General features: G+C 40.5%; 1 protein-coding gene across 4 annotated transcripts in view; it reads right to left on the reverse strand.

The window, feature by feature from the left end:
- Nucleotides 1-20173, reverse strand: part of epha4a (eph receptor A4a) — a 41647-nt gene extending 21474 nt beyond the window's left edge. The window contains exons 1-4 of one of the 4 annotated variants that reach the window (XM_077233391.1): nucleotides 20120-20173; nucleotides 18806-19035; nucleotides 17654-17721; nucleotides 14780-15443 (exon numbers count right to left, since the gene is read on the reverse strand). In XM_077233391.1, the coding sequence (XP_077089506.1) occupies nucleotides 14780-15443; nucleotides 17654-17721; nucleotides 18806-18905 (832 nt within the window). In that variant the 5' untranslated portion in view covers nucleotides 18906-19035; nucleotides 20120-20173. Of the gene's footprint in view, nucleotides 1-14779; nucleotides 15444-17653; nucleotides 17722-18805; nucleotides 19172-20119 lie in introns of those variants that run through there. The other 3 variants (XM_077233401.1, XM_077233409.1, XM_077233419.1) reach the window with 3 other exon arrangements.
- Between the last annotated feature and the right edge of the window lie 3038 nt (nucleotides 20174-23211).

Raw genomic sequence — 23211 nt, forward strand, 5'->3', positions numbered from 1 at the left:
GGGTGAAAATCAAACATGGGTAAACTCATTTTGGTGATTTTGCATCAATATTAGTAACTTGAAACTCAAAATAAAATAAAATAAAATAAAATAAAATAAAATAAAATAAAATAAAATAAAATAAAACCTGAACCAGTACAAAATTTCATGGATCATACTATGATGGAACGTGACATCATTTGGTTTCCACAATTTGTTTAATTTGTTTAAAATCTAGTGTGACAACCCTTTACAAGGCTCCCAACCAGCCATGTAGCCCCGCTCACACTGAAATATCACTAGTGCAAGTATAACTGCATATTAAGGGACAGATTTACAAAACAGGGCAAATCAGCATGAGAGTGCAATTCCATAAAATCGCTGATGTGAGTGGAAAGTTCTCTGTGTGATCTACTGACAACGCGCAAACTAACAACGCAGCTGGATCATTTCCATAGTGGCAAACGCAATCTACCAAGAACAGCAAAAATTAGCGTTGGGTCGCAAACAAGCAGAGCAGCTAATAATCCGGTGCAGGGGGTTCTACTAACAACACAGGCGCAAAATGGGTTAAGATATTAATTATTATTTAACGTTATTTAACGTCTTTTTTAGGCATTAAATAATGGCACAAATACCAGTAAATTGACTAACGAAAGACTTAGTAAATCACCTTGCATGATACATTGAAAAACTATCCTCCCATAAATGTTGCATCTGAAAGAGAAACTCCTAATTTAAGGTCTGCACTGGCGAAAGCTGTTAGTAAATCTGGCACCAAATTGGAAAAACGTACTGATTGCTGTGATATTGTTGCATCACATAGTATTTCCGCTTCAAGTGAGGACAGAAAAGTTCTCTGCTTTTGATTGACAAGATGCAGGAGGTCAAGACCAGCAGTACTTCAGACAAGTGTCCCTCATCACTCTGTGCCTCATTCTCTCTTATTTTCTCTTTGCTGGCAAATTCTTTTAATCTCACATAAGTGTCAGGAACCCGGGGGCTGCAGTAGTGCTCGCCCTCGGGAATCACCACCTTCCACTCTCCTCCATTTCTCAGTTTCAATTCTCTCTCCATCACAGACTACCCAGGGGCCAATCACTCGCAATCAGCCGCAACAGCAAGTTTGATCAGAGGAGAGAGTTAATGTACATCTTCTGAGAGGAGATTAACACAGTTTTGTCATTTTCTAAACAGGGTCCATAAAACAACAGTAGGGGGGTGAGGGATAGAAAGATAGGACGAGCTCAGGGAGAAGAGATGCGGACCTGGGTCGCGACCTCCACTGGACGGAGGGCTTTGTTGCCGTGCGTTGGAGGGGAAGGATGGGAATTAGAGCTAGAGGCTTCATTTGATCAGCTTTGGTTCATCTTAACACCAGCTGGAGGATAGAGTTAATTAAAGAGGATTCTTGGGAAGCTTAATACCACGGTATGAGGTGTGATTGAGAGACCAGAAGACCTCGAGTGCAGGAGCTTCGGTCTTGTTTATAAGCGAATGCACTCATTCACTTGTAGCACTTTTCTCAAGCACTTAGGATATCTAACACCCTCCACCTGCTTAAGAGCCTGAGTGTTTTCTCAGTCCCAGACCCTTACAGAAGATGACCAGCTGTCCTCTCCCTTCCTAAGTCCTCCATAGATCCCTCATGAGACTCCTAACAGATTCTGGTTTCCATTCCACACACAACTCTTGTCCCCCCTACAGGTCTGACCTTTCCACTCTCTCTTCATGAAGCCTATGACCAATGGCCTGGACAATAGCAGGACAATCACAGTCTCATTGTCCACTCTGGTGGACGATTGAAGAGATGAGCTTACTGCCTTTGACATAATAGGGTCGTAATTACCAGCCCATGCCCTAATATTCAGGGTCAGCGCTCTCGTCCTACCGTCCACTGCAGGGACAATGTCCATCTCAATGAAGACACCATCTCAGACTGAATGCTTTCAATAGGCTTTAGACCTTAAAACAGTCACCTGTTGTCTTCCATAGAAAGACAAAACGCAGGGTGGAGTAGAGGACAAAAGAGGATAGGGCATTGTGTTGGGAAGCGAATGAATTATGGAATTCTGCAAGGTATGTGTGGCAGTTTATGAGTATTGAAAGATGTTCCAAATGGGACAAAATACTTCAATTAGATGCATGTAATCCGAGGATGTTCGGTTAGACACGTAAAGAGGTCTGATACTTGTGTCAATAAAGATATTGGTGGTTTCTAATCAGATGATGGCAAATGAATAAATAGTGGACAAAGAGGTAAAACTGCAGGAAAAATAAATAGAAATGTGAGGAGAAGTGGAAAGAAAAAAAAACGAGAGAGGGGAACAGGAAAATTAGAGTGAATGGAGCTTCAGCCCTGGGTGGTCTTCAGAGTGTGTGTGTCCTCTCGGAAATTCAAAACTGACTTAACTCTGCCAGGTTATATTTCTAACACAAGTGAAGTGTGACTCTCTCCGTCTCTATCTCTCTATCTATCCATTTCTGCCCTTTTTTATCCACCACATCCTGCACCTCCGAGTAATTAAGAAATGATCAAATAAAAAGGCATGACAATAATAAAAACAACAGTTCATAGCGGTTTACGTGTAAGTCTTAAAGGTTTTTGTACATTTTGAAACATTGAGCATATTGGACAATTTTGGCTGCTGCTCCGAAGACGAAGAAAAAAGAAAGTCTGTTTTGTGCGCGCACACACACACACAGAGAGAGAGAGAGAGAGAGAGAGAGAGAGAGAGAGAGAGAGAGAGAGAGAGAGAGAGAGAGAGAGAGAGAGAGAGAGAGAGAGAGAGAGAGAGAGAGAGAGAGAGAGAGAGAAAGTGAAGTCAAGACCTGAGCTAATGGCTAACATATTTATGACACTTTTATGATGCTGGCTTATCTCTGAAGCCGCTGCTCAGAAGGATCAACAGCGGCTAATCCACCTCACATAGGCACACACACACACACACACACACACACACACACACACACACACACACACACACACACACACACACACACACACACACACACACACACACACACACACACACACTCACTCACATTATCTCATGAGTTACTAGGTTCAAGTTGGAATATCAGAGTCCTTTTATGACATTTATCTAGTTCATGTTCTTCAATGCAATTCCTTGCCCCTTCTGTCACTTAACATGTCATTTGCAATATAAATATAAACACACACATACACACATACTGCCTGTTAAATATATAGTTAAATATATATATATATATATATATATATATATATATATATATATATATATATATATATAATCTATTTAATATTTACACACTTATTTGTCATTACTATATGTTTACTAAATTATATTAAAACATTGCCACCACACCAGTCACTACTCGGTTGGTTACTGGTTTATACCTGACCAAAATTCCCTAAGTTATCCTTTTTTTTTTTACTTTTCAAACTCTGCTCTCACTCTTATCTGATGCAACATCTGAATGAACAGAAAAAGAAATACAGTGAAAACCAGACATGAAAAAGAGACGATTATCATCTCTGCCCTCCAGCGCGAACACACCAATTTCCTCATTGATCGGTTCCCACCTTCTTCTGCTTATTAATTACATCTGCAGTGACTGATGCCTTGATCCACTCACTGCATGCAAACATTCCTCACTGCTGTACTGTGCGTGTGCAAGATGATGCTGTGATTGATGTGGCTTGATGTAACCCCTGAGAAGCTTGTTTGTCAGCGAGGGGCCAAGCTGTGTCAAACCCTACTGGCTTTAATCTATATATATTCGCCTAGGTTTTATTTATCGCTCTTCTGTCTGCAACTGCTTCTTCGTACCCTTCTCCTGCCCTCTCTCGCTCTCTGATCCCCCCAAACCTGTCAAAAGTTTCCTGAAACTTTTCTAAAGACAGTCCCAAGGTCTTACCAAAGTAAGGTAAGGTGGTACAGCTAGAGGCGAATGCACACAAAGGACGTGTGTTAACCTTTATGTGTGAGAGCTCCGCTCTGAGGTAAAATATTATGTGACCATCTGCTGTACAGAAGTGTGTGTGTGTTGCTGTATTTTATATAAGGAGCTAAGTAACGCGTTGAAGGAAAAGGGGGTAAAGCAGTATAGACAACCACTCCAGGGTAGGTCTTCAGAATCATATCAAGATCCCAGCTAGAGGTTCAGATCTGATAGACAGGAACTCCACCTACATTACACACACACACACACACACACACACACACACACACACACACACACACACACACACACACACACACACACACACACACACACACATTCACAGCATCTCAGGAAGTAAGGGTTGGCTCAAGCAGGTGACAAGAAAACACTCTTTTCTCCACTCAGTCTGCTGTGGGGGCAGGGACGGTACAGCAGCAGGGATATGGAGGTGAAGTCTCTCTGAAATGCAGCTCATTGTCTTGTCTACTGTCCTCTGAGGGGAGTGGACAGCTGAGAGAGGCAGGGGACCAAACATCTCACATTCCTAACAATTCCTGCATAGCAAACAAGGAGGAGCTGCCTTGCAATGTGTGTGTATGCGGAGGGGAGGTTCACCCGAAAGATGCAAATTCAATCAATATTATGCACTCTCATGTGGCTCAAAACATGTAGGGTTAGATATCTACAAAACAAGGAGTTATAGTCAAATAAGAATGTGCAATTTCGAACTTTCAGAAGTGAGATTTGCAAACTGGTGGAAACCAATTTTTCTTGGTACATAGTGTTACTACTTTATGCTAATTTTTGACTTTTTAAGCATTGCATTATGTATCTTGGAGAATATTTTAGTATCATTTTAGTAATTAAAGTAATTTTGTTATGTGCGCTTGTCACTTGCATTAGTTTTTTTTTAATAACTTTAGTACTTCAACTTAAACATTTTCGGTTAGCAGACGAGGCATCAAGTTTGTTTATCTAATATTTTATTTTATTTTATGTTTATTTATTTTTATTTAATAATTACAACACTGTTTACTGCAAAAAAGTGCTGTGGCGATATAATTTTGTAATTACAGTGATGGTATATACTACTGTGGTACTTTAAAATATATTATGGTATTGAAATTCATGTACCATTGTATTTACATTGCAATAATAATAATAATAATTCATTGAATTTATAAAGTGCTTTTCTGAGTAGCCAAATAGCTTTACATATGAAAGGGGGAATATCCTCAACCACCACCAATGTGCAGCATACACCTGGATGATGCGACAGCAGCCATATTGTGCTATAATGCCCACCACAAACCAGCTTATTGGTGGAGAGAGAGTGATTAAGCCAATCAGTATATGAGAATGATTAGGAGCCCCCCCCCCCCCCCCCCCCAAAAAAAACAAAAAAACAAACATGGCAAAGTTTTTGTCCACTATCAGCATCAAATAAATATTTACGTTCTCCTTGAAGGTTCTCTCTCTTACACGGTTTCACTCCCTTGTTCTCTCTTCATCAATTTCTCTTTTTTCTCTCTGCCTTTTTCCACTACTCACTCATGGTCATAATTGCCTTGCTCCATAGGGCACAGAATCATTGTCCCCTCATTGCAAAGCCAACATTTTTCCCCTCACTGCAAATGCTCTGGCCTGCAATTGCTTTTCTCAGCCCTGTCTGTCTCTTTCAACACATCTCACAGGCAGGATTACTCTTACAATCATTAGCAAATAGCACTCGCTTCAAGCAGGCTTGGCAGTGGGCTCTCTCTGGACCGCTATATTAAATTCTGTAGAGGGGTCGGGGCGGTGTATTCGGCATGAACCCTAGCTAAGTAGTGCTCTCTTGAAGAGCTGATGCTTCTGAGAACAGGTCGTGTCCCGTCCACTTGTTTTGTTCAGCGGCCAGACCGCAGAGACTGCAAAGGGGCTACTCGGGGCTGGGCTGCAGCCAGTAGTGGTGGGACATGCTTTGACAGCTCATGTTGGAAAAAAAAGAGATTCTCCAAGACAAACGCCTTAAGAAATGTGCATTTCAAAACCTGAATATGAGCTACGGCTTATTGGTCTGCACACTGAGCTGTGATGCTCATGTGGAAAATTGAAGTTTGAGTTCTGCTCCTGATCCTATTTCACTGTCTCACAGATCACCTACTGTTTTCTCAACTAAAATTAAAAATTCTTCAACTTAAAACCTGCATAAGTTCATATCATATAATGCTAAAGTTCTTTAAGTTACAGCATCAGATTTCCAGATAGAACCTACGCTAAAGTTGCCCTGTGAGGACCACGGTGAACACAGAAAAAATAAAGGTAAGGTCTGTTCGGTGCTGGTAGATGCCAGGGAGGGTCGTGGCCTCTGGGTAGAGATATTGCCCACGAGAGAGAGAGCGAGATAGAGAATGAGAGGGGAAAAGAGAGATAGAGAAAGGCCCTTATTGATTCTAGGAGCTTTTCACATGCTAATGTTCTCGCTGTCGGCTTCGTTCCCCCACCTCCTCTTAGCTAAGGGCCTTCAAAGGGAGGCTGCCACACAAAGACAGGGTGAATGCACTGTGCTGCCCGCTGAATGGACGCTCTCGCTTTGCGCGCAATCTATGCCTAAAAAACACAAGAACAGCTCATGACATAGAGAACACCGCACTGGAGAAACAGGCAGACTCTTTAAATTTCAAATGGAACGGATAAAATCTAACAGTTTGATTACATGCTTCAAATCAGAGCCAAAGAAAGCAGTAACAACTTACAGTGAAAATAAGCAACATTAAGACTAGATTTTTTTCCCCTCTCAAGTGATCCAAAATTCAACACAGCGCAATAATTCCTTAGACATACTGAATGCACATGCAAAGGGTTATGGGTTGTGGTTTCTATGAATGTGCAGCCACAAGCTCGTGCCTCAGAGCAGAGGTGTGTGCCGACGAGGTGGTGAGCGAGCAGAAAGAGTTTCTGGATTTTCAGATTAATGTCCAGCAAGGGATATTAAAGGGTAAATGTGTCAACACCACAGCAACGATGAGTGAATTACACTTCGCAACAGTCTCTTTTTCAAATTACTGCTTTGCTTTCTGTCACGTGTGTTAGTTTTGAAGGTTGAGTAGTGCAAATATAATCAAGAGAAATGCATGTGTGGTTGGATTGCAAAAGTCTGTGTGTACACACATAAATGCGCTGGGAGTTTGTTAAGGGAAACATACTTAGTTTTTTTTTTTTTAAATAAGCCACATGTTTTAGAGGAGGCACGCAACATTGTAATGCTGTTAAGGGTCATTTACAGGCCAGGAGGAGTGTGTGTGTGTGTGTGTGTGTGTGTGTGTGTGTGTGTGTGTGTGTGTGTGTGTGTGTGTGTGTGTGTGTGTGTGTGTGTGTGTGTGTGTGTGTGTGTGTGTGTGTGTGTGTGCTAATTATAAAATGCATAAGTTTGGTTCCTTACTATCTATCGATTTAAACAATAAATCTTTAAAGAACTTCTCAGATTACAGCATTCTTTCTAGTGAACAATTGGAAAAATACATAGTTTTCATCTCATATCACCTAATCTGAATAGGAGAGAGCATTAGTATTATTACTCTGCAATGTTGGGAAATCGATCTGAATCTTTAGCAAAGCTAAAAGACCTTCATAATTTAAATCATAAGTTAAATCATTCAAGCTACTTAAAAAGAGAGAGAGAGAGGGGAAAAGAAGTAGTTAGCTATACAACAAGCTACTAACAAAAAGTAGCTAACAACACTGAAGCTATTAAAGAGAGAAATGTGTAAATATCTAAAATTATATTATATTTTAAGGAAAAGACTTCATAATTATAAGATTTAATTATAAAATATTTGTAAAATAATAAAATAATCTATGTATAAATCTCTATTAGGATGACTTAATTACTAAATTAAAAAATACTTGAAAAAATGAAGTAAAATGCCATGCAGGTACTTCATTAATTAAGCTTTTTTGCTTGTGTTTGACACTAGCTTTAGTTTGCAATTCAATGTGATATAAAGGCCAGCAATGTATCATTTTGTCACACTAAACTGCAACTTGATGAAAAATTAACTTTTTGCTAAACTATTTTAAAAACCGTTGAGTCACCGTCAAGCTACAAATGAAGCTAAATTAGTAGCTTGGGTACTTTTGCTACTTTTTACTCCTCAAGGACACCAAATTATTCTCTCATTTCACAGTTACTTTTTGGTAACAAAACTGCTAAGCAACAATGTGTAGCTACATTACAATGCTTCTATATAAGGATCCAATTCCTATGTTTCGAAATTCCTTGATGAGATTTACGTCTACCGAAGTGCTTCAGCAAACGCTCTTCATCTTCCCCTTCTGCCTTTCTGTGTCTTTCTCTCAGCGCTAACAAAGACATAAAGTCACAACTAATTGTGTTCAGTGACAAACCGAGTGGCTTTTTCCACAGCAGCTGGTCTGAGAGAGACCAATCCACTCTAACTGAAACCCCAGGAATGGAATAAACCCTCAAGTCTAATGGCAAGCATTAGATCCACCCATGCTTCAGCCCCTCCAAATAATTACTAGTATTAATGTGCATTGTGAAGTCGCCGCTGTGACCCCTCTGGGCTAATCACTAGTGTTGCCTTGCATTGTGGAAACAGGTCTGCCAACCCCCAAAATAATCCCATTACTAAGTCTGTCCTTTCTCCAGCTCCCGTTCTTGTAGACACGCTCTCAGCTAATTGACATCTGTTAACTGACGTCCTATCAAGTGCCGAGATTGAGTTTTGCGAAGAGCACTTCAGCCCTGAGTTTGCTGCAGAGTATGCATGTTTGTGCAATAGAGAGTTCTAAAAGTGCTTTTGTGTTTGTCTATGAATAACATTTCTTTCATTCACGTTTGCATATTTACCTAAGTGACAAAACACTGAGCCACTTCAGTTCCTGTCATTCCCACTGCAGAAAAAAAGTTTTCTGATTTTGTTCAAACTACTAGCACTAAGATTAATTTGTGACATCAATCATTATGAATCAAACCATTCATATTAGGCCTTCATAAACACTTCATTAGTAGAAAAGAACAACTGCATTCATGGGCTCCATCTGGTGCATTTGTACAGAGAAAATTTTGGCAGCATCCTAATCAAACCGGAAGACAAAGACACACAGCAGTCATGCTGACTGTAAAGTTAACCGTGCCCCTCTTGCATAAAATAGGTCAGCCGTTTCAACATCTCTTTCAGAAGAAAATGATGGCTCGGGCCTTCCTGCCTTAGTCACAGGCTCAGGCTGACCTATGACCTTCTCTGGAAGGAAGCCAACTTAAGGGCTCCATGTATGAAGCGGGAAAAGAAAGGAGCAAGGCACTAACTGATGGGGGGATCGCATGAAGTAGCTGGGTTGACCGCTCACTTCCGCCGTTGATGGACATCTTGTCAAAAAAACACAAACTCTTTGGCATGAAGCATGTGTGGAGAACAGCGGCTAAATGGATGATGGGTTAATCAGGAAGAATGGGAGGACAGACCCTCAAGCAGTGAGTCAATAAGGCTCATCCACTCGAAAAGTTAAAGGCTGGCATGTGGACGCTAAGACAGTGCTGTCCACACCGCTGTTCCAGTGACGCTAAAGGAGATCTGTGCTCAGCTCTTTTGATCTAAGGGATCCAGACCGCCGGCAATGAATGTGTTCCAGACGGCGTAATTAAAATATAATTAAACACCAGAGAGATGAGCTATCAGAGTTTCTCAAAATGGAAAGGGAGCTAGTTCACATTAGCAAAAATTTGCTTAGCATGTAGTTTCAACAGACTTTCTTGGGAAATTATGTGAATTTATCAAGGATGCTGGATAGTTTCTACTTAATCTGGTTATTTCATGCATTTTGCCTGAAATACAAAAAAAGTATCATACGGTATCATACTATGGTACTTTGATACCATGGTACTGAACGGTACTATGAATGGGGGCATTTCTGGAGACAGCCGGATCTCCTGGTAAACACAGACAATTTCAAAGAGTACTATGGTATCACCATGCTCCATTTTCATTTTAAGTATTTTTTCATAATCTTTTTCGTGTCAGATTAGTATGGGCGCAAACAGTTTGACTAGTTTGCATTAGCAAAATAAGGTTAGCAGGTAGTATTAACAACTAAATTTATCAACGATGTTGTATACTGAAATTAAGTACAAAATAGAAATTATATAGAAATATATAATATTATAGAAATTATTGTGATTGCACAAAGGCACAGCGATTACATCAGAAGGTGATAGGCTACAATATGGTAGTTTGAATGCAGTGATTTAATTTGAACGAACAGTAAAAAATGGCATTTGTCACCTATAAACATGCATTAGCATGGACGCTAACAGTTCTGTAGGAGGGGGACAGTCACCTCCATCCCTCACCCTTCCCACCAGTTCTGTCCTTCAGGCCGTTTTCCGCCCCCGGTGCATCCATCAAAACATGACAACTGAAGGGCTGCGAGCTGTCAGGGGAGCTTCCGTATGGGAGCATCGGATGATGATAGACAGGAAGAGGTCAAGGAGAACAACACACACATGAGCAAGCAATTGCACACATACAGACAGCGAGAGAGACGCAGACAGACCAGAGTGTCTGAACTCAAAACACGAACGTCAGACTCCGTCGATTCAAAAGATCTGGAATTAATCATGCGAATCATATTATCCAAATGATTTCAAACATATACAGCATGCTGCCATGATCACAGAGTGAAGAGGATGGACCCAACCTTCCCTCGATCTCGCTGAAAGGACGAGCCGCCCATTGTCTTTGAGACACAAGTTTGCTGGCTTTGCATTTCACGGACGAAATATGCAAATGGTGTATTTGTCTGATATCAAAGGACACCTCTCTCCATCTCTCTCTCCATCTCTCTTTCCTGGGACAGCTGACAGTCCATTCAGGGGCCGATGGAGGGGCTCATAGGGGAGAACTGAGGAGGATCGTGACAGGAATCAACATATGTGCTTGCCATCAAAAGCAAAAAGGAAGTGATGAATATTCATACGTAGAAGCATTTTGGCAGGCGGCGGCTATTGTTTAACAAAGAAAAGAGCAAAAACGACTCACAGCTGAGGATGATGAGTCTCATACACCTGCTCATAATTATGACAGCGAAGAGATACACACTTTTTCTAATTAGGCACACACAGCCGCATACAGGTGCTAAGGTGCAAAGTTTACACGGGGAAAAAAAGCTGTGTCTCAACAATAACACATGAGAAAACCAGATCAATACCTCTTCTCAAGTACGCCAATTTGCTTAATGTGTGATTAAAGCTAAAATGTACTTTTGCATGAAGTCGATACAAACGGCGTTCTCTTGAGAGTCTATCTCAGCTCACATACATAAATAATGTCTTGTCAAGCATCGTTTTCCTTCCAGTTACACAAACTGCTGTCTGTTCTGATTCAAAGAGCAGTGCTTCGAATTATCACACCTTCCCATCATGCTCTAGTTTTCAAACCCTTTATCCTTTCTAATTACTGACATATGCGTGAGCTGTTTTACATTAGCACCCATTAAAAAAAATAATGCGGTGGCACAATGGTTGAGTCATGTATCAGATGCTACTTTATATTATATGGTACTAGCATGGTACATTCATTTAAAATACCATAGTATCACTGAAAAAAAAGAACCATGGCACTAATATAATTTTTACACAAGGTGTCACAACAAACTACCAAACAGTACCATGACACTACCATGTCTTCTTTTTTTTTTTTTACATTAATGTCACCTCCTACTGTGGTGGTACTATGGTACCAAGATGGTATCATGGCTTTGAAATATACCGTGGTGCTGAAAACCAACTACTATGGTACTTCCAAGAATTCTATGGTAGTACTATGCTACATCTAAAATCCCATGGTATTTATTATGTATCAGAAGTATCATAGTACTATCATGTTTTTTTTTGGAAATGCACTGTAGTAATACCATATTATCTTTTGAAATGTCTTGATGTACTATTTAAATAGTATGGTGCATGAATTTCTGTACCATGGTCTGTATAATGGTCCTACCATGCTTGTTTGGACATGTTTCATGGTAACAGTACCAGTACATGGTAACAGTACCAGTCTAAGAGACACTATCGTGGGATACATTTTTAGAAATACTGTAGCACATTTTTTGAAGAGGCATATTTGTCAAAAGAGCTGAAAACTCACTAGTGTTGGTTGGATTTTTCTCCATGTCGTCGTGCTGTTTCACTTAACTACGTGTACGTTTACAGTGTAGTGAAAAGCTGAGAGTGGGCTGTCATTCTTCATTGCAGCCTAGCATCTCAGCGGGCTTTTTTACACGTCTCCAGCTCGCCGGACGCCCACTAACGAGCAGAGATTTCCTCTCTGTCCTCACCTCCTACTCAACACAGCAGATGAGCAGTGAGAAAACAGCAAACTCTTAAAAAGAAGAAAAGACACCAAATCCTCTGGCCAAGTCTCCGCTCCATTCACCAACCGAACGACGTCTGTTTTGTGGCCGTCTCTCGCTCCTCTGTTCTTGGACCTGTCCATCTAGGCTGCAGCTGTCAAAATTTTGACGTCTTAATCAATCTCGGCCATGACCCCCGTCTCTTGGGGAGGAGAGGAGGATAAAGCCAGGGGTCACCCCTGACCCTGTCTAGTATTCCTCCCCTCTCACCCCCATCCCTGATCACGACATCCCAACAATTGGGGAGAGGCTCCCATTGAGGCATTCTGGGGTACAGGGCTTGTATCCCTTATCCTCAATGGGTTTTTTCACAAGGTCGTTGGGACGCCCCATTGAGAAAGTTCTCGCCCTCGCCTAAGCCCTCACATTGAAGGTGAACCTCTGCATCCCTCCCCTGGCCTGGGCTGCACACACAGACTTATTAAACAGACAGTGACTCGCATCTGCATGCTGGGATAGAAAGCCACCTTTTGAACCTGCTTCAATGAGGAAACAACTGCCTGTTGCCTTGCTGAAGACAGCGTTTGATGGCTTAATCAGACATTGATGACAGACTCATGCTTAAAAAACACCAATATAAAGAAGATGGTCTAAGGATATGTAAAGAAGGCACCTAGGAAATTTATAAAAGCCGGAAATTGGAATATTGGCTAAAAAATACTAAATGTGAATTGTGATTAGTTTTTATCGGTCAACTTTTTGCATTCGCCAATATCAAAAACTGCTTGGAAAGTTTTTCCTTTTTCAACAACAAATATATGTTATGCACCAATGCTCAACAATAAGAATATTTTTTTGGTATTTTTTTGCTGGTCCGTAGTTGAGTGATGAATTATATTTTTAGCACTGAATTTTTTTAATTTTCTAGAAATAAAAACATTTTTTTCATTAAGTTTTCTTTACAAAATTTCTTAGTTATGCTTTCAAAACTGTCAAGTCATTTTTGCAAATTCAACCTCTATGTTTGCAAGCTACTAGTGTTTTTGATGACAATCAGATCAGCAGAAATCTGGCCAGCCAGCCACCCTTAGAATTCAGCGCTGTGCAAACAAGTGGCCAAAATGGTCCTCTACAGCTTTTATGACTTGAAGTGTTTTTCTGTGTGTGTGTGTTTTTTTTTTTTACATGTGAGTTGGGAAATTAAATCTAAAAACTTTTGCAGACTCCACCAACAGAAATATCAAAATCGATCTCTTCCAAATTTCTCAGAGTAATGAAATCGTCAACGCAAGCCCTGAAGTGATTTAAGTAAAACGTTTCACCAAATGTCTGTGTGGAAACTCCGTTCTGCTCTTGGTAAATTACAGCCTCTTTCCTTCATTTCAACATATCTGAACGGCAAAAGAGAGCAGAGGGAGAGAGACGGAAAGCTAAGGAGCGAGTGGGGAACCCGGCCACTGCCAGCGAGCTCTTCTAATAAAAGAGTGGCCAAGAAAAACGGCCAGATCCCTGAGAATGGCCTTTCCCAGTGTACCCCTTCAACCACCCACACAAGCACATCCACTGAGAGAGAGATCGCCCGCGGTGAATGCCGACCGCCCCCCTTGAGCCCGCAAGAGCCCTAAATTACAGCCCGTATTTGTCATGCAATTAGCCCGCTGAGATAGCGCTCATAAATAAAGGCCGTTAGACTGGCCAGTCGGCCGTTTATCACCCTGCTCAAGCAATGACCCTCTCCTGGACCAGACGGAAAAGAAAGAAAGGGCGTGCTCAAACTGTCTACATGTCCTCTGGCTCTTCCTTTTTGCTTGCACTGACCTCAGCATTACCCCAAACAGTATATCATGTTTTTTTCAGTGCCGTATGGCCTGACTACGGACACTGGGAATCAAAGCCAGCATGGAGAAAGAGAAACGGCCCTCTGGTGACAGAAGCAATCTATCTGATCCTCTCCTTTTCTTCTTTTATCTGTTTTGCTCTTTCAGTGTTTTGCCAATCGCATCTTTTTGCTTTAATGTGAACTGAAAACCACCGCACATGCTCTTGAGAGATAGCAAATGAGAACGAGAGTGAAAAGGGTATGAGAGCATTCGCCCATGATCTAATTAAGCGGATTCTGCACATAAACCACACGGCTGTTGCTCCAACAAAATAATTAGCGCCAACGTTTCTCATGCGCAAATCCACTGGGAGGTGTTTGGATATCAAACAGGGCGATTCATAATCATAACCAGACCTCTCTAATAACAACACTCGCTTAATCCATAGTGATCTGCCGAGTACCCAGCTGTCTACATCTGAGTAAACTCTCACATCCCTGAGAGGGGAAAAGTGCATCCGGGTCAGCCTCACTTATAATGATCTCATCTTAAATTATGGAATATATTGCTGCTGGGTGATCAGGGTTTTTTTTTTTACTTTCCATGTGGGAGGTGCAAAAATCTCGAGTCATAACAGAACCTGGTGAAACGCTCTGTTGGAAAAACTCGAGCGAGGGAGTTATCCGAGCTCTTACCTTGGCATGTTCCCCCGTGTTCCTCATAGCCAGGGTTACACAAACAGTTTCCAATAGGCACCAGCCATTCTCCATCTGCTCCGCAGTACATTTTAGGGACCTCACGTTCCTCTGAATTGTCCACACAAGATCCGCGTACCTCCACTAGTGATGAGGTGTCCGCACCGGTGGTGGTGTCTGGAAACTGAGCCAGGTTGCGTACAGTGAGGGGGCATTTCTTATAGAAGATCCGTACGGATACCAGGGCGATGCAGGCCCCGACGTCCTGGAAGGCCAAGTAGAAGCCCTTCCGTGTCAAAATTCCTACATCCCGCACTTCCGTGTTCAGCTTCATTATTCGATCACCTATGTCCACCTGCGTGAAGCTCTCGTCGGCTGCGATGGTGTCGATTTTGGTGAACTGGTTCTCTCGGATGTACCGCTCTTTGTCATTGTTGGACTCATAGTAGTAGAGGTTAAAGGTCTCCTTGCAAGTTCCCATGACTCCTGGCAGGCTGTTGCAGTCACGCAGGGTGAATTTGATCTCGATATAGACGCGCTGAGCTCCACCACGGGGAATCCAATCTGTTCGGAGCCAGTTGTTCTGGTTGGGTTCCATTACGTTGCATACCTGGTACGTCCTGATTGGTATATTCTTCTCATCCATGATGCTCACCTCTTCCCACTGTGAGAGAGATGGAGGGAAAGACAGAGAGGTAAGTAGGCCTATAGAGATTCTGCTAGGGAGACTTTTGTCACAGCAGGTGCACACAATTCCAGGCCCAGAGCTGGAGATTTTCCACAGACCAACAGCTGCAATGATGCAATGATTTCATTGATTACGATATGATAATGAGAATCTAAATCACACATCTGCCAGATTCTGTGCACTGTTTTGTGAACAGCAGAAGGTTGGTTTACCCAAAAATGAAAATTTTGTCATAATAATCTGTATGACTTTCTTTCTGTTGCAAAAAAACAGAAGAAATTCGGAAGAATATTTCAACTGTTGCTGCCCATACAAGGAAAGTCAATTGGCTCCAAAACAGCACTGGAACCCCACTGAATTTTCACAGTGTGGACAAAAAAACAAAAACAAAAATTTCCCAAATATGTCTTTTTGCGTTCCTCTTTAGAAAAGTCATACAGGTTTAGGAACAACATGAGGGTGAGTAAATGATGGCAGAATTTTCATTTTTGGGTGAAACATCCCTTTAAGACAAGCGGTTTTAATACTCAAACTTTACACTTCTTTGCAAACAAACTCATTGGCTATACAAAGATGTTATTAAAAATTGTTAAATAATTAACATAATTGAGATAATATGATTCTTCGAAGCATTGTGAAGCTCCATTTCTGTCTATCAGAACTGAAAGTGTCGTTTAAGCCTAGTTTCAAAGGCTTCAAAAACAATTGTTTTTGGGAGATAAATATTGCGATACATTAAATGATTCATTGCTGTGAATTTCTTAAAACTAAGGTAAATGTATGGTTTTCCATAATAATACAGTATGAAAAATCCTTGCACATCTACCAAACAAATGCAGTACCCAGCAACATTTACAAGAACGCCCTGACTTCCTGGTCACCATTAATCCCATATTAAGCCATTGTAAAACCATGGGGCCTAGAGTTTGATGCTTCCTGCTGGTGAGAGTTTCAAATGAGATGTATGCAATGAAGGAGAGTTTTGAAAAGGCCTGTCACGATCTATGACGTTGTCTTTTCTTCTCGCTTTTTTACTCTTTGTAAGTCGTAAGTGTAGAAATCCCAGCTGTCACACCGATAAAGCTGTACATTCTGCCCGTTTGCATGAGGGAGGGGGTTCTGTCGGGACCCTGTCAATCAAACGGGTGGATGAGATAAAAGCAGTAGAGGGTGGGGGGGACCACATATCCTCAAATGCCAAGTTCACTATTAAACCTGAAACCAACCAAAGTGTGTATGGAGAGAATGAGGAAGACTAATTGTGGAGTAATTAATCAATAAAATTGCAGATAAATAACTGAACTTATACTTGAGTAGATTGATTTCAATATTTCAATAAAAACAAAATGTGTACATGTTTTTGTTAATGTAATGAATTATTTAATGCAGTTTTAGTGGTGTTTTTAAAAAAAATATGTTGTACTGATTAAATCACATCATAAACAATAATAATGTGTAAATATAATCTGCATAGTAATTATAATTAAGTACGAATATTAATGTTAAGTGTGGCCAAAAAAAATAAATGTAAAAATGTGAAAAATGTATAAACTAAATATTTAAATTTTAGCATGTTAACCATCAGCACATAGCATTATTTGTACTAATTTTAGTAAGTCAAAAAGTCTAACTTTATTGTTGTACATGCAAAATATAGTGCACCAATTTTAAGTTTTAAGATGCCAGCCCATAAATGATGTAAAGAAATGAACATTATAATTACAAAGCATAAAATTTCTAGATGAATTATCCTGAGCACAAGCACTTAAACTCAAGTCGTTTCTCAGCCTGTACGAAACATCAAATTATAAGAACAAAGCCATTTCATCTATCAAGATTCATAATTATGGATATTTGTGTAGATCTCATTAGTCTTCTGTGCTTCATCTATGCACTAATGCAGAAAATACCGATTGCATACAGTGTGATGTATCTTAAGTTGTTTTCCATTCATTTCTGGTGTGCTTTTAGCATAGCATGAGGCCTTAGTTAAACCTTCTAGTTTTATGTACAGTGTGGAGCAGCAATTCCTCCGTGCTCAAAAAAGGTTCTATAAAGTCTATAGTCTGCTTTTCATGTGCAAATATAGTTTCCAAGACGATAAGCACCTTCGAGAGTTGTCAATAGAGATTTTTCCACACAAACACAAAAGTAAAAACAACACAATCTGTCCTCTGTAGACTCACCCCTCCTTCCGTCGGACTCGCAACCCATTTCAGTTCTCCTTGCACAGTTCTCGAGTCCAGCAGCGTCACTGCAGAAAGACAAAATGCCGTGAGTCACTGAAGATGGATCATCAACCTCCTTATGACTTGACCAAACTGTCTCTTAAGTCACAACTTATTTCTTTGGCTACCCTTTTGTTCCCAAAAGTACAAAGTTATTACTCTCTCCATTTCCTCAAAGTAGCCTACACTGATTTAAGCTTTTTAAGGAAATGTAGGATATTGGATATGGTTAAATAACACATATATTTGGCCAAAATAAGTATTTTATAAAGTTTGATTGTGGCATGATATTGTTTTAATCAGTGTTCCAGTTTGGCTATTTTACAAACAAAATCCGGTCCTTTGAGAGAAGAACATAATCAGTGAACAGTGAATGTGCAAGGAATATGTAAAAGGTTCATGTTTACAATTATTTTTCTTTTTCTCTAAAGGTTTCAGAATTTGTCTATTTGTGTGAAGCCTATAGCCTTTATACATCAAACCAAAGCCCTAGCATATCCTAAATTAAAAGCGTAGGGAGATATTAACGCGAGTTTAACAGAGACTAAAGTCTATGTTATACTGAAATGTTTTAATCATTTGTCTCGTGCGTGTATCTGTTGGTTATGATGGACGATTTTCGTACATTTCGCTTGTGAAAACACTCCAAATAAATACAAATATTAAACGAGTCGTGCAAGTTTCCATCAAATTATTCGAATACGCTATGATAAATTTCCATTCTGTTCATCCGAGGACATTTCTTGAAATACAAATAAATACATTTTAAATAAAATAAAAAATAGTTCCAACAAAATTAGAAGCCCGAGTTTCCTCCCAATAGAGTCAGAGTTTAAACTTCGTTTGATGAAATAAACTGCAGTCTTCCATATCTGCGGATTTGGGAACCAAAGACACTTGGAGATCCCCAAAGGGACTTTCGGGAAAAAAAAATATATAAATCCTTTTCGCTGACGGGATAAAGTCTCGAAATAAAAAATACAAATACAAAATAAATAAACGTCAGTCGTAGCAGTGTGCGACTCTATAGGCTACCGTCCCAAGTCGTACCCAAACAACAACAAAAAATAAGTCTTGGAGAGATTTTCCTTTGGTTTGGTAAATCCTTACCTTCATTAGGAGGGTAGACCCGTGCGGTTAATGTGAAAGTCGGTATCCAGATTATTAGCGCAAAAGTCGCTGTGAACACAAGCGCAGCCATTGGTGTCATTTCGTGTGCGTCTCCTCCGCTCCGCGTGCGGACCGAAGTTGCGTCTGTCCCGGTGGAATTAGCGTTTGAGAGTGATGCACAGAGCGCTGCTGAACACCGCCGAGGGGCGGATCTTTACTGCCTGACGTGCCTGTCACAGCGAGACACAAAAAGTCAACAGTCTGTCCATTCGGGGAAATAGCCTGCCCATTTCCCAGGTTTATGCTAATTGGACAATTGGAGAAGTATAAAAGGTATTTCTTATTTTAACCTTTTGCGTATCATAAAAAAAAACTCGCGCGTGTGAGAGAGATAGGCTAATGCAGTGTGCGTGTGAAAGAGAACGCGAGAGAGAAAAAAGAGAGGCTGTTGTTAAACCTCTCCTTTACATATAGAACTTGGTCCATAATATGTCCTGATCTTGATTATTATATCTGAATACGTCATACAAAAGACTGTATGGAGCGCTCAAGGCATTAAAGTTAAGTTTACCAGCTCTATTGTAGGAAGAGCAAGTGCGCCGTCTAGTGTTTATTATCCCAATTTATTCCTCTAATCCACAACACTCAAAAGCCGGTTTCTAAACGTGCTAGTTCGTGTATAAATACTTTTATAACATTACTAACAGGCTATGTAGCCTATTCAGAGTAAACAGAATTTCTCCAAAACAAACAATCCTAAAACTATGAGTGGGAAGTTTCAAAACGTAAACCAGACCATTTTAAACTGCAGTGCTTCAGGCTATAGGCTACAGCCTCAGTAGAGATAGATGTCCGACTCTATCGCAAATTGGTATTGGGAGATGGCATCCCGGCATGGCACCAGCCTACAATAAAACCATATTTAGACACATCATTTCTCTTTAATTTTTCGATTAAAATTTTATGGATAATCGTGTTTATCGTGTCCGAAAAATAAGTAAGACGCGATTTTGTGAACCGCATCATTAAAAGACCCGACTCAAAAAAACCCGATTCATTCGCGAATCGAGCATCGCTATTCAGTAGGCCTATGTGTTGCTGCAAAGACTAAAAGTTATTAAATGTTAGTGTGAGACCCTTTATGCCTTTATCAACTGGACGCCTACACTCCACGACCTCTCCAGCCCATGTCAATCAAGCATTTCATGACGCCCACAGCCAGAGTTGCGTCTTTTCTATCGTAGAGTTCCATCAATAGCAGCAGATGCGTCGATTTCGCTTCACGCTTTGCACTGTCTTACTACATGCGCCCACCTGATGAGCCAATCTACATCCTGTAACGGGTGTCGGGGCTGACTGTGTGCTGACAACTTTGACAACCGTGTGTTTGCATATGGATGGGCTGCAAAGGAGAGTATACTGACTTCAGTTATTGAGGACCGCCCTCGAGGCTGATGGATCTGAAAGAGACAAGGCAGTGTTTATACTTTAACATTAACAGTTGTAGTAGCACTTTATTATTGTGTCACTATAAGATAATGTAGGTGGCTGGATTAAAGTGAGATATCAGTGTTTTTGCTTAAATAAATAAGCACATAAAGCTTTATTATATAGCCTACATCCACAGTGACTTACAAAATGTGGAAAAACCAGGCACACTTTGGTGTCACATGACCCTTTTTTGAAAGCATTAAAAACAAATCCCATGTTTTTTTTGGGGGGGGGGGGGGGGGGTATTTTTTATTATATCTATTAGATAGGTTTGATTTGCAACCTTTTGCCCATTCTGGTGTAGTTTTGTAATGTTGTAATAAATGTAGTTATTTATATATCAATTTAATGTTTATTGCTAGACAATTATAATTAGAAAATTAATAGAAAAAATATGCTCATTTAATTTAATGATAAACATTTTCAGGAGGCACCTCCTTCACTGAAAATTTGTTTTCCGTTTCAGGCCCCATATTGTACCCTACTCATGGAAAGTGCCATAATTGTTTAAAACAATGCATTTCTAGTGAAGTGCTCCCAGTAAAGGATGTGTCTTCAGCTGTTTTTTGAAAGTTGTTCTCAGCAGATTCGGTCAAGGCTTGAAAATTGTTCCACCGCCTTCTCAGACTTTAAAATTCAAGATTCGTCTGACCACAGCCAGCGTTTCCTGTTTATGTATAGGCCAGAGAAGCTACGTTTTTGTTCTTTTCCATATACGTTTGGGGCCTCTCTGGGATCTCTCGTTTTTAATAGCATTAGGCTGAGGAGCAGGTGACGTCCGGGACTTTGTCTCTAGGGCCACGATCGAAACGCTTTGTGGCGATGCCGTTGCTCCGGTGAAACTATCTCGCCCAGCATAATGAAGTCGGGCGGAGCATCTGGCGTTCCTAGATGGGTGCCCAACATCGATTGTCACTCAGTTTGACGAAGAGAATGGCGTTTTATTTTCTCAATCTGCACGAAAGACTGCGCAATCATAAAGGCCCAATTAGCCGAGGAGGAGGCGGTTCGTTTTTAGCAGTCTCGACCAATCGCTTCGCTTTATATCGGTGAAGGCCTATTGATCGCGTTATGGCCAGTGGGCGGGGAGTCGCCACAGGCAGGGGTGTGCTTGTGCGAGTCTTTCCTCTGGGTCGTTGTGTTTGGTCATTTGTGTCACAGTTTTTTTTGATTGATTACCATCAGATCATTTTCTATTCTCTTTCTTGATTCTCGGGTCTCCTGACTGAATTCCCTGAGCGGCGCCCCCACACTCGGTTTTGTTCTCCGAGCCCCAGATGGCATCTGCCCACACATCTGTATTGTGCAACGCTAACGCAGGCCTCCAGACCGAGTGCACCCGGGACCCCCAAGGGACACTGTGCAGTCTGTAATTGCCAACTTTGAGCAAGACAACCCTCTTCTACTTTCTGTGCGCCCAACGTTCTGGCCTCTCTCAGAACCTTCCAAACAACGTACACTCATATCCGAAAGAACTCCGTTCTAATGCGTACATCCTGTGCACATGCAAACATTGAACGTGTGATGGATTGGTTAAAACGTAGTAGAGGGGATGAATGCAGCCAGGCTGGACTAAAAGGATGGTCTCAGCAGTCTGAAGAAGCGTGTGGGTGTTTGTGAAACACAAACAAAAGAACTGTAGAAGAGCTTTTGGCTGTTATTTTACAGACAGTTATTTCACCCTCAGCTCGATTGAGATGTGACCGAGTCCCATAATATAAGAGATTGATTGGTTTTCTGTCTCCAATAAAGATGTACCCTTACTAGATGTTTCTATAGCCTTTCAGAGGAACCAAATGAGGAGAGAAGTTTCTTTGTTATAACGTGCCTGTCTTTCAGTAAATCCAAAAAGACCTTGCTAAGGTTTTTGCATAAAATCCTCTTTCTCCTTCTGATAAAGATGAGGAATGACTCACTCTTTCTCTGTCTCTATACATGATTTTCACCAAAGACCTTTTTGTTTGAGATAGAGTCCTGTTCCCCCTCGAGTATGTGAATGGATTTCAGACTCTGAAACTCAAACACAAAGCTATCAGCTCTGCTCTGTGTTCTCAACCGCTCATCCCAGGGTAGAGGAGAAATCAATGGCTTGCGTAAGAGCTCCTAATCATCAGAAATGGAGAGTCCCTGATGTTTTCCCAACTACAGCATCAGATACCCAACAATCAATGTATTGGACACTCGAATGGAGTTTAGGCAGTTTTTATGTAAATGTTACTTACACAGTAAATGACATATAAAATCTCTACTGCGATTTGTTGAATCTGTTTTAAAGAGCAGGTCCCTGCATATGTACTTATTTTCCCTGGGTTCACAGTAATGGTCGAAGTATCTGGGTTTTTCCAATGGTGATGTCGATATCTTGAAAGCAGAAGCAGAAATTTACGGGCAATGCATACTAGGAAATTAAATCTTCCAAGTTTGTCAACATTTTATGTATTAAATTGAATGAAAGATATTCAATTTACAACAGCATTCCTACATCATCTAAACTACCTATGTATCTGTCTATCTATCCATTCATCCATCCTCAAAACGTTTAAACAAAGCTTTGTCAAGCCAACATTCCAAGTATGTCTTGGCATATTGCTTTTTTAGTTAAAAATTATACTTACATTTTATTTCACAATTTAATTTTAATTATGCTTCCTTTCATTAAAACTCTGTTTGCTACCTCAATTCAAATTCAGGAATTTAAAAGGCAATCTCATTTCCTGTAGTAAATACATAATACAATTCAATCTTAGCAAATGAGATGTACATAAACTTGATCAAATAAAAAAACTGAAAAAGAAATTGAGTAAATTGTACACAATTATATTTACACCACGTGAATGTGGTTTGTCAGCTGATAATCTCAAAATGGCCAGATATAAAGCTATACGTTGTTCTATCACAACTACAAAGCATTGGAG

The sequence above is a fragment of the Siphateles boraxobius genome, unplaced genomic scaffold, assembly GCF_051911475.1.
Source record: "Siphateles boraxobius isolate OS27281-9 unplaced genomic scaffold, OSU_SipBor_1 1, whole genome shotgun sequence".
NCBI classification, from domain to species: Eukaryota; Metazoa; Chordata; class Actinopteri; order Cypriniformes; family Leuciscidae; genus Siphateles; species Siphateles boraxobius.